General features: G+C 36.2%; 2 protein-coding genes across 2 annotated transcripts; one reads left to right on the top strand and one right to left on the bottom strand.

The window, feature by feature from the left end:
• Positions 1-967: 967 nt before the first annotated feature.
• Positions 968-5,614, bottom strand: LOC103508658 (ubiquitin carboxyl-terminal hydrolase 20). Its single transcript, XM_008473229.3, has 3 exons — positions 5,595-5,614; positions 4,932-5,073; positions 968-3,649 (listed from the first exon to the last, which is right to left on the bottom strand). Exons 1-3 carry the CDS (start codon positions 5,612-5,614, stop codon positions 3,233-3,235), a joined length of 579 nt encoding a protein of 192 aa, XP_008471451.1. The 3' UTR covers positions 968-3,232.
• Positions 5,615-10,609: 4,995 nt separating this feature from the next.
• LOC103508657 (12 kDa FK506-binding protein) lies at positions 10,610-11,582 on the top strand. Its single transcript, XM_008473228.3, has 2 exons — positions 10,610-10,773; positions 11,365-11,582. The coding sequence occupies exons 1-2, from the start codon at positions 10,737-10,739 to the stop codon at positions 11,580-11,582; spliced, it is 255 nt and encodes an 84-aa protein (XP_008471450.1). The 5' UTR covers positions 10,610-10,736.
• Positions 11,583-12,299: the final 717 nt, after the last annotated feature.

Genomic DNA, 12,299 nt, shown 5'->3' with positions numbered 1-12,299 from the left:
AAAAAAAAAAAAAAAAAAAAAAAAATGTGGGAGTGTAGCAGATACCCTGATAAAAATAAAGGATGAACAATATGAAAACAGGAATGCACATTAGTGTTTTCGTACATGTACGGAAAAAAGACAGACATTGAAAGATCAATTATTGAAATCGAGCTTTCCACAGAGAAGCATTAAACCCATTTGGAATTTGAACAGATATAAGATCGAAAAAATGGTAGAACCAATTTCTAGGACTATGGATTTGTGTCGAGTTTTAAGTAAACTTTAATTGTCTGTAAATGAGGACATCACTGTCTGGGTGGCTAGGGGACGTTAAACAGAGAGAAGACTAGCGTCTGGCTGTGGGACTATAAACAGGGAGGAGAACAGCTAACCCTAACCAGCCTAGCAAGCTGGCAGTTCCTCAAAGGGTTCTCTCTGCTTTTAAAGACCACCCAGGATTTTCCAGAATAGAAGGGGTCGTGGTCTGGAAATGAAAATTGTTTAAGTTAATCTACGAATAGTTCGCCTCAAGTGATCTGATCACCATTACATTGAAATGGGGGTGTTTTCTGATGGAATTCCTGTGTGCAGAGTCCAGTATGTAAGACTATCGCACTCTATCTGATCACCAACTCACTCTATGCCTAGCAAGCTGGCAGTTCCTCAAAGGGTTCTCTCTGCTTTTAAAGACCAAGCACAAGTCCTCACGATGGTTGACTGCGGTTCAGGACGAGCCAGCCAATTTAACATGGCTAGAGCTAGAGACCATCACCCCGGTGTATAGCAGATACAAAAAGACATCTTTTCTTTATTCTGCTATCGCCATTCGGCGAAAGTTCAAGCCGCTACAGCAACAACCACAACAACAAAAACATGAGGACATCACGCGTCGTAGCAAAGAAGGCAGAGTATCCACAACACATAAAAATAAGTTGAAGGAATAAGACGTAATAAAAATGTTAAAATTACTTGAAGAAATAATTTCCTTAAATATACAGGTAGGTTGGTAAATAATAAACTTTGCATTTTTTCTTTTGATGTATAAAAGACGCAATTGATTTGAAATGTGCTAAGGCCAGGCCAAAAAATCTAAACGTATAACTCGAAACATTTATTATTATCAACATTAACTACCACATCGTCGCCACAGTTAGGAGTTAAGGACCCTGATGGGCTATGTTTTTAGCGCGTCAAATTAATAAAAATGCACCTAACTATAACTTGCGTATTTTTTAGAACAGAATGGGAAAAAGGAAAATGTAACCGTGATTTTAAGGGAAAAAAAAGTGGTTGTAGGGAAGACTTGATTGAAAAGCGCGTTTCAAACAAATAATGAACATAAAAAACTAAAAAGTAGTAACTACTGCAGCAGGCCAAAAACTCAACAAATCACTTACGTTTCGTAACTTTAGGTGGGGGTTTCAAAATTGTCAGGCTTACAAATTAGGGGGAAATACGATGTAAGGAGTTCACACTAATAACATACTTTGGGTATGTGTAAAACGTAAAACTACAAATTTAGGATATGATTGTAAAGTAGGGAAATACTAACTTTGCTGGGCTTCTTACTAGCCCTTAGTAAAACATAAAAGTAAATTTAGGAGACAATGTAGGCAACAAACTACTTAGTCAATTTTATGTTTGAAAACTCGTCAAAATTTAGCACTCTTTGTTCATTTATTTGATGCAATGATTTGTCCAGCCTAGACAAAGTCGCATAGTTATTTCCTAGGAACTAAAACCATGTGGTTTTCGATTTTCGACAGCAACAGTTTTTACTTGGTTTCAAGTTTATGTATATCCGGGTGTAGTTTCACCCAGAGGGGGCGCTTATACAAGTATTGGAGAAGGAAATAGGTTTAGGTATAACTGAAGGTAGTATCGAATGTTAGAACATCCACACATCGAGAAGAAAAGCAGAAAATTATAGCTTTGGTTTACAAAATAAATTCAAATTGAAATACATAAATTAAACATACGTTTACATAACAAATACCTTTACCACAGAAAATTTTAGATGGAACATACAGTAAAATAAACATGATATATAAAATAAATTCACAATTAACACAAAAAATAAATAAGTAATAGTATATAAAAAGTAGGAATGGATTCATTGGAAATTTCCAAGCTGACTAGAAATTTCAATTACCTATTTTTCAATTAACTAAATAACAAAAACAACGTTAGGTATATCATGTTTATAGTAAATAATCAAATATAAATCATAATAAATAGCTTCTAATGTTCCAATGAAAAATAAATATGTGTAATAGTAATAAACAACAGTAAGGGAGAGGGGGACTAAAGGACGATTCTACTGATGGATTTTCTAATTTCTTACTTTTTAAATCGAAATAGTGAGACTGTACTGTTATATTTGATGAGGTCTACCTTTCCATTTCTTCCAATGTACAAAGTACATTTGTCACCTTCAACCACATTCAAATTTTCATAGCATTTTTAAACGAAACCCATATTTACTATTTATAAGACTACAACTATAGTGTAAACTACGAAGATAGAACCCAACAAAATTTCAATATTTACATCATTCGAGGGCAAAAATTCACCCAGGATTTATAAAATAGACAGGAAAATGAAATGGAAAATAATCTTTTTACTTTCTTAAATCAGATTTAAAACAGTTGTAAAATATGATGGAAGGGTTTTCAAAAGCTAAAACTAGGGTAAAAAGAAAGAAAGCACCAATACACATATTGGTGAATAAATGAATGGGTATGACCGGAAAAATAACACACGAATGAACTTTTTTTTTAGAATCGTCCCTTTTTCCTTTTCGATCAGTAAGATACTCAGCTGCAAGGAAGTTTCAATACACTAAACAAATATTAAATAGCTAATAAAAATGTAATCAGTATGTTTGAAGATATTCAAACGGTTATTTGGCGTCAGAAGTAATTTAAGAAGACAAACTATATTCGTAGACCTCTGGAACAACGGATGTCTTATTATTTTCCCCTAATCTTTAAATCTCTCTCTCATATTTTCATCTCGCAGTCAAACAAACATTATTTCAGTCATGATGAGATTATTTTGATCCCGTTCAAAATTATTCTCGACATTTTTGCTGGCCTACAGGTAGTTGATAAAGTGTCAAGTGTCTGTCAAGACTTTGGCAAAAGTGTCAAAGGAAATTTCTTCACAATACAAAAACAAAAATACTGTGCCGAAATGAATATTCAATTCAGAGGGATATCATCGAAGAGAATGATGAGTGATTTTTACGTCAGTCGAAATCCATACTGTCAGGGATTTGAGAGTCACTGGCATCAGTGAGATCACAGTCCTCGTCTGCAGTACAGCACGATGGTGTACGCAGTTCTTCATCAGTGTCTCCTACAGAGAGGAAGTCATTACTCCCCAGCCATGCTTTGACTAGATCCATCCTTGTAGGGGTGATGCATAGCTCGGGACCTCCTCCATACACAGACACCAAGTAACACCACTGGGTATAGGTCAGGGGAAAACTTTGTTCGACGAAATTGTCTGCGTGAAGCACTGAATTATTTATGGGGCCAGGAATGTTATACGATTGGTTGAGAGCAAAGTTATACCAGGATTCAAACCAGTCTTTGCTTACGTAACAAATACTAGTGGTGTTGTTGTCTTTACAGGCCAGATGAAACAATTCGAAAGGCTCTTTCTGCCAAATGAAAACCAAAGGAATAAATCTATTAGTTTCAACATTTGTGTTATAGTGTCCAGTGTACAAATCTAAAATATATACAGCCCCTTGTGTAACTGACTGACTCACTCACTCACTCACTCACTCACTCACTCATACTAATTCTAACCCACTTCTAGATGAGCTAGGAAGATGCGGTTTTCACCATTGGATTCCTTATTTTTTGTAGGTACTGGGAAAAATCGGAAAATCCCGAAATTCCAAACCGTTCCCGAGATATTGACGTTTTTTAGTCCCCCCATAAGAAATACACAGGGAACACGCTTTGAGGCCAGCAAAACTTTTCCTACGTGACCTCATGCATACCCCGCGAAGCCCCGGGAGCGCGCAGCGCGACCGTAAACAAGGGAGCGCGAAGCGCGACCCCATGCACAACCCCGCGAAGCCCCGGGGAGCGCGAATCTAAAATATATACAGCCCCTTGTGTAACTGACTCACTCACTCACTCACTGACTCACGTATACAAATTCTAACCCACTTCTAGATGAGCTAGGAAGATGCGGTTTTCAACATTGGATTCCTTATTTTTTGTACATACTGGGAAAAATCGGAAACCCCCGAAATTCCAAACCGTTCCCGAGATATTGACGTTTTTTAGTTCCCCATAAGAAATACACGGGGAACACACTTTGAGGCCAGCAAAACTTTTCCTACGTTTTATATTTTGCTCTCGCTTGTAGTTTTCAGTTTTCATTTCTTCGAGACAAGACTCAGGGACGATATTAGTTTTCAAGGGCGAAGCCAAGGGAGCGCGAAGCGCGACCTCATGCACATCCCGGGGAGCGCGCAGCGCGACCGTAAACAAGGGAGCGCGAAGCGCGACCACATGCATAACCCCGCGAAGCCCCTGGAGCGCGCAGCGCGACCGTAAACAAGGGAGCGCGAAGCGCGACCCCATGTACAACCCCGCGAAGCCCCCGGGAGCGCGCAGCGCGACCGTATACGCAACCCCGCGTAGCGAACACGCGAAGCCCCCGGGGGGTGGAGGGGGGCGAAGCCCCCCTCCCGAGCACGAAGTGCGAGTTTATTTCAATATGAATATAATAATTTTTTCATAAAGTATACTTAAGATACATAATTAACGAAGAAAAAGGTTAAAAAGGGTTTTTTCAGTCTCAATATTAAGGATGATAAACAATCCTTTCTCTTCTGTTCACTTCTATTTTATTTCAATAGGGGAGTCCTATTCCATTTAATAGACACAGGGAGAGTAAAAGCTAGGAAAATTCTAGTTACTCACCACAGGAACACCCTTGGTATAGACATCTCCGTAGACCCTGTAATATTCCTCCAGAGCGCGAGGTGCTAACAGGTCTAGTAATCGTTGACTACAGATATCACATAAACTTAATTCTCCCTGGTGCACCGGTCCTCCACCAAATCTGAAACAAGAATAAAGAAAATGAAATTTTGAGCTTCCTTGGAAGTATTCAAAACCCCCAAGGTAATAAAATTAGAGCAGTAATTAGTGTTATTATAGGGTTAGGTTAAATACAAAAAGGAGCTTTTCTTTTCCACGGACGTGACTTGAACGCAAAAGGTTAATTTAATGAGATTACAAATCGGATTTATCATAATTATTTAATTGCTTATTTAAACCCAAAATAATATTTCCATTTAACCTTCTGTTCCAGTTGTGTGTTGGTCAAACTGCCAAACTCACTTGCTCTCCTGACTTTGCCTATGGTTCTCGAGGACATCCAGGTATCATTCCTCCCAACGCCACCTTGATATTTGATGTTGAATTACTCCGAGTAGAGCCATAAATTTCCTCCCTATTTCACTTTTTTTTTCTACATTTATAATTATCTCTTTAAAAATTATTTTCTTTTTGTTATTGCATAAATATCTATGTAGATTATCATAGTAGTCAAGCCCCAACTACTCTTGTGTGGGTTTAAACCTTTGGTTATCATTGGTCATCTTTCTGTTCTTGTGATCATTTTCATCTCTTACTACTTAAATATTCCATTTTACTTCTTGCCTTTTCAAGTTTCTCTTGGGAGCTTGTTGAGAAGTATTTGATTTGAGCTCTACCTACTTTATGTGTATTCCTTTGTGAATAGTTTCAAAACCTTTTTTGATCTACCCTGGTCAATATTTAATTTGACTCACTCAAAACCAAAAGTGTAAATCCATTGATTCTGATGAGTTTACTCAAAATTAAATATAAAGCCCTTGATTCTCTTGGTTTGCAATTATTTGAAACGTGACTTGAGCATAATTACCTATATTTTTAGTACCTACTTACATTCAAATCAAAGGATTCATATTTACCTGATGTTTTGTGGTACATCATATCCTCTTCTGGGTCTGAATTTGAATCCATCATGTTCATGGTCAAGTAAAAATTGAATCAACAGTGTAGATGCAAATTATTCCAGCAAAATCTGTCAAATAAAGAAGGCTTGTTAAGCTCTCAGCATACACAGAGACTATAAGTTTTTATTATCATTATTATTTATTTTCATGGCAAAGGTGTCTGGATTTGTTTGATTCATAATTGGAAAACAATTTGAATTCTTTTCATTCCTTTCATTCGTCTTTCTTACAGAGAGATATTTTTTTAACTCTCCTTTTGGAATCCTCATCTTCTACCACTGTGAGTCAAATTAATTGACACCCCCCAGTGGATGGCTGGGATTTTCTTGATCCAACTACTAATCTAGATTTTTTGATTCAGAAAACAAACCTGGTTTGTAGTAGGTATTGTCAGTGTTATCAAGTAATGGTGATAACTTGTTGATTGACAGAAATCAAAAATGTCTACATTTTACTACTCAGTTGACTGTCAAATGACCCATCTACATTATTTGACAGTCATTTCTGGCTACATGCTAGAATATTTATTTACCTACCTTACAGTTGACTGTCAAATGACCCATCTACATTATTTGACAGTCATTTCTGGCTACATGCTAGAATATTTATTTACCTACCTTACTTTTTTTTCCAAGTTTGAATTGAGCACTTTATCATTGCTAACAATAAAGGAATAAGTATGTCTTATATTCACTTACTAGATTTCACTAGAAACCACAGAAACTAAGAACATTCACATCGTGTGATGACGGAACTGTACGAGGTAGAATATTAATGCCCAAGATACTAATGAGGAAATCCATGATAAATCCACTATTATTTTAACTGACAATGTTCACACACATTTTAGTTGTTAGCCTTGATTTTCTACTAGTCATGTACTTATCTGTTCCTTAGAACTTATCAATTTTTTTACTTTTTGTATCACCTATTGACAAAATTCACTTCATTATTACTTACCATGTAATTTATTAATTCTCCCGTAAAATACTCATCTGTTACATTGCTGAAGGTACGATATTATTGAAGTTAACAGCTAGTATGATAAATAGAACAAACTTGTAGAATAAAATTAACATAAATCCAAGAAAAAAGTCACAAGTAATCCTCTTTCAAGATTTTCATATTTTTATTTTTTCACTTTTTTTTCTCAGGACAACAGAGCGCTCAAGAAAATGAAACAGCAACAGAGAAAATAAATCAAGAATGACCCGGGAAAATATTAAAACAGACGCGTAGCCCGGGCAAGTGAAAAATAATACGTTAACGTACGGTAATATTATTATCGTACAGTGCTTGTACGATAATGTAAATAACTAAATAATAGAAAATTTACTATGCAATGCAGCAAACACCAAAACTCGATAAGCTCTCTACTTTCATAACATATCAAACGTCCTCAAGAAAAAGGAAATTCAAAATTTGTTCGAGAGGTAAGTTCACACAAAAACAGACTAGAACTCACTAGTAGGCCTAAGACCCTAGTTCAGGCGATTTCAAAAGCATAAATAGATCAGTTGCGCTTACTTGGGTGATGTTTCAAAGTCATAGAGCAGGAAAAATGAGGAATAACGAAATTTTTCTTTTTCTTCTACAACTTCTAGATCCCGAGATAAATCGATTAAAAAAATGCCGGTAAATCGTGAACTTTGACGTCACGGCATACGCTCCCCTACCCCGTAGGCGATGACGTCACATCAAATGTCCCATGCAAAGCTCCCTTGCAGGCAACGCATTAATGTGTTTGTGCGCATACGTTTCTGAGCAGTTCTTTCTGCTCCTCCGCTAGCGCGCTTGCATAGTGGCGCTACCTTACGGACAAAAGAAACAACTGCGTAAAGTCTGACGTCACACATATTTGAACCCTTTCATTAGAACGGAAAATGAAAATTAACACTTTATAATTTCTCTTTAGGTTTTTTTTTTTTTTTTTTTTTTTTTATTTAAATCCATAGTATTTACTTACCTAAAAGTAACTTTGCATTTTTCAATTCATAAGAAACTGTGTGTGTGTCAAACTGTTTTTCTTTTTGTTTTTATCTAATGATCAAATAAAATTAATTGTCTTTTTTGTTCATAACTGAAAACTTTTTGTTCTAATTGGATTTTTCTGTATCTATTCAGACTATTCAGTTAGGTAGATGTCAACTTTCCTCCTTCCATGTAAGCTTTAGGCTGGTAGCTATTAGTGAATATCCCCCAAAGGTGGTCTTTCCTTGAGACCCAATTTGCTCATACATAATTACATAAGCAAAGGAAAACTACTCAAGTGAAAACTCACCCTTAAAGGATTATTAGTAATACCAGCCTGAGAGCTTTACTTTGGTCTAATTCTTAAATAAATGAGGGGTAATCTTCTATGCGTCGCGTCGTCTGGGATTTGAACCCGCTCTCTCGCGCTTACGAGCACCTGCGGTAAAACCCTTCATATTATTTCATGGCTTGCTTTGTTCACGTCTAATAGTTTTGGCAACTTATACCATCGCGTCTTAGGGAGGTGACTAACCTGAAGCTGTGGGGTCAGTGAACACTACTTAACTAAACGCCCTCACACAATAATTTCCATATTCGATCAATTTCCAAATTTTAGTGTAGGAGTGTTTGATGACCAAAGCCTGGGGCCACACTTTCAGATAAAAGCTAATCTGTTGAATAAAATGAATCTCGGTCTCGGGCTTCACATTTCCCTGAATGATGACATTTTTGGACGCTTTTCATGCATCAGCACACAGAGGTTTTTTGTTCAGAAAGCATCAACCTTTCTTTTTCGGATAAGCTGTGTCCTTCGTAAAATGAAAAGAAGAAGTAAATAAGAAATATTTTGGGTTAGATATTATTAATATTATTTATTTATTTTTTAGAAATTAAATTTTAATGGACAAGATTATACGACCGAATGGTCAAAGTACAATAATAATGATGAATTGGTGAATGAGAGAAAAAATTACCAAAATGACCTCTTGGAGGACGTAAGGGAAATGATCTACGATATTCAGACCTTGATGGACTTTTCGCAAGTCCGGATGGAAGATTTGTAGACAACTGCTTCAACTTCAGATTTTTTCTCTGACTCACACATTCATCTACACATTAAATTAAAATTACATAAGAGATTCAAAATTTTATAAGATTTAAATCAGATCCACCACAAATTTACTATGTTGGCAAAGAGAACAATGAAGATCTGATTGAATTCTGGAAACTTAACCACCTACACGTAACTATCAGGCGTTCACACTCGAGATTTTCTCGCACTTTCTTAGCTTGTGATTTATTACAAATACAATTATGATTTCAAAATTAGGAGTAAAATATTACTTTACATCATGTAATAAATACCAGCCTAGATCGGTACCTACTTACTTTAACTTTTCGTTGTAAAACCCTGTTGTAATGGCAGTGTATTATTGAGATCACTTTCGTTGTGCAAACTGAATTAGGCATTTCTTACAAGCTTAGTGAGTAGGTAGGTAGTGTGTTAAAATACTGTTGCCAAGAAAAGGTTCGTAATTATTGCGGATGTTCTTCCAGAAATGATTTGACTTTTCCGTTTCTCATACTATAATCAAGAATTTTTTGCTATCTTTTCGCACCTAATTCAATAGGTAAGTAAGGAATGAGGAAATTGGTACCTACTTAATAAGAGAATTCGTATGAGACTTTTTTTTTACAATTATTTGATTACTTATAATGTAATTGTTAATTTGTTAAAGGTCTGTTTTTCATTCCGACGTGGGTGCGATGCGAACCCGACGCGTGTTTTTCATTCCACTTCCCCTACTTTAGCGTCAACGCTGCGTCTTAAATCCCTGATGCGAGTCTCGAGTAGCTTCAGGTTCCGCCATATTGTAATTGTATTGAAGGAAATGAAAAAAATGTTTCGTAATTTCTCCACTAGATGTCGTCATGTTTGTTGAATTTCCACATTTTACCCCCACTCCTGACGCAGAGTGAACGCCGCATCGATGCGGCGTAGGAATGAAAAACAGACCTAATGACATCAATATCGGTCAAAATCTCTAAGGCAAAAAGTATTCTAGTGAACACCTAGGTACATATTACAAAATAAATGCTAGGAAAACTATGAGGTACATAGTATTATTATTAGGTCTCTAGTAGGCAGTAAGTAAGTAGGTACCTTTTAAATTCTGACCTCAGATTTGGATTTTTCCCAACTTTTTACATAGGAATCGACCACTTATTTATAATTTTTACCCATTTGCAACTGCTCCATTACCGTTCGGCCTTAAGGTCATTAACCTTTTTTTTTGCAATTTTTTGGATCTCCGGCACTGATTATAAAAGTAAAGTACTCTGTGGCGGTGTTACTGTTTTTTATGATAAATTTTAAAATAATGCACAGGCCTCTATTTTTTTAGCCCGGTTTTTCCACTGGATGTGATGAAAGTATGATTTTTCCGCAAAGTGCTTGTACATTTTCAAAATAAAGATAGGTAACTAATAGTCCAAGAGCAATTTTTCAACATTAAATTTGAACCCAGAAGATTGGAAGAAAAAATAGTTGGCCGTGTGCATAATTTTCTCCATGGAAGAGTTGGCAACATTGTAATCTCTGTGTCGTTTGGTGTTTGTTTTGGTTTTGTTTCATTTTTATTCAAGCAAGCCCATCACCCAGAGCGACCTCATTTTCATTTTCTACAGCTCCCTTTGCTAATTGCCTAAATTTTCTGCCTATACCGGAAAGATCAATTTTTCCTGAACCATGGGCGTAGATGTGGAAACTCTTTCCCCCGGTGATGGTAAGTAGTTGCCTCATTTTTTATCTGTAAAATTGCAACAAATGGATTCGCCGCTCCCTGCCTATTGTTTAAAAATTCCGGCACCCTTTTTCATTAGCGGCTACAAGGTATGCGAGATTTTAATTCTGAAGTACGAATTGTAAACAACTATGTAGATAATTTACGAAATCTAGATACGTTATTTAGGTGGAAGACATTAACAAATAGGTTTAAACTGTACTACGTGATTAATTTTTATGATAGGTATGTAATTTCCATAATTATGTTGACAAGGTGAAAGAGAGATGCTGGAAAAATTGAGCAAGACTTGATACTTATATTCTATACAGAAAACTAAAGGTCTGTAGCATTGTACATGGTATTCTACTAAGTAGACGATCCGATGTACAAAGATTATCTGTAAAATTGCAACAAATGGATTCGCCGCTCCCTGCCTATTGTTTAAAAATTCCGGCACCCTTTTTCATTAGCGGCTACAAGGTTCATGTATGCGAGATTTCTCGAAATGTCCATGCCAGTAAAATGTGACTGACTAATAATAAATTAAAGCTAGAAACAATGTCTCACACCTTATTATCTCTTATCCATTAGGCCAAACCTACCCTAAGCCTGGCCAGGTTGTTGTTGTCCACTACACCGGAACATTGACTGACGGAACCAAGTTTGACTCCTCCAGAGACAGAGGAGTGCCTTTCAAATTCCGACTTGGCAAGGGTGATGTCATCAAAGGATGGGATCACGGCATTGCTCAGGTAACTATGACTTTTTGTGGTTGGTTCATGTCTAAAGCTGTGTTTACACATAGTTGACACGAACAATCAATGGGTGATCAACAAGGTGAAGAGGTAAATCTATATTGTCAAGGCAGAGTATGGTTTCAGTGAACATCAATTGACAGCATTGACTGTGTGTTTATAGGTTTAGAGTGGTGGGTTAGTATAACTATTGTTATTATAGCTTGAGACCAAAATAATAGGTCATCCAATTAAATTTTAATGGACAAGATTATACGACCGAATGGTCAAAGTACAATAATAATGATGAATTGGTGAATGAGAGAAAAAATTACCAAAATGACCTCTTGGAGGACGTAAGGGAAATGATCTACGATATTCAGACCTTGATGGACTTTTCGCAAGTCCGGATGGAAGATTTGTAGACAACTGCTTCAACTTCAGATTTTTTCTCTGACTCACACATTCATCTACACATTAAATTAAAATTACATAAGAGATTCAAAATTTTATAAGATTTAAATCAGATCCACCACAAATTTACTATGTTGGCAAAGAGAACAATGAAGATCTGATTGAATTCTGGAAACTTAACCACCTACACGTAACTATCAGGCGTTCACACTCGAGATTTTCTCGCACTTTCTTAGCTTGTGATTTATTACAAATACAATTATGATTTCAAAATTAGGAGTAAAATATTACTTTACATCATGTAATAAATACCAGCCTAGATCGGTACCTACTTACTTTAACTTTTCGTTGTAAAACCCTGTTGTAATGGCAGTGTAT

This window comes from Diaphorina citri, unplaced genomic scaffold (assembly GCF_000475195.1).
Source record: "Diaphorina citri unplaced genomic scaffold, Diaci psyllid genome assembly version 1.1 scaffold420, whole genome shotgun sequence".
Lineage (NCBI taxonomy): Eukaryota > Metazoa > Arthropoda > Insecta > Hemiptera > Psyllidae > Diaphorina > Diaphorina citri.
The sequence above is the reverse complement of the archived record's forward strand: the minus strand, read 5'-3'. Positions and strand labels throughout refer to the sequence as shown.

What these genes read in the sequence shown, in the direction of transcription:
- LOC103508658 (XM_008473229.3), bottom strand. Translation starts at nt 5,614, where the DNA reads ATGACCAATGATAACCAAAG. An exon ending in ATGACCAATGATAACCAAAG is followed by an intron (nt 5,074 to 5,594) that starts GTTTAAACCCAC and finishes TTCTTGTTTCAG; the next exon opens with ATTTGGTGGAGGACCGGTGC. An exon ending in ATACCAAGGGTGTTCCTGTG is followed by an intron (nt 3,650 to 4,931) that starts GTGAGTAACTAG and finishes TTCATTTGGCAG; the next exon opens with AAAGAGCCTTTCGAATTGTT.
- LOC103508657 (XM_008473228.3), top strand. Translation starts at nt 10,737, where the DNA reads ATGGGCGTAGATGTGGAAACTCTTTCCCCCGGTGATG. An exon ending in AACTCTTTCCCCCGGTGATG is followed by an intron (nt 10,774 to 11,364) that starts GTAAGTAGTTGC and finishes CTTATCCATTAG; the next exon opens with GCCAAACCTACCCTAAGCCT.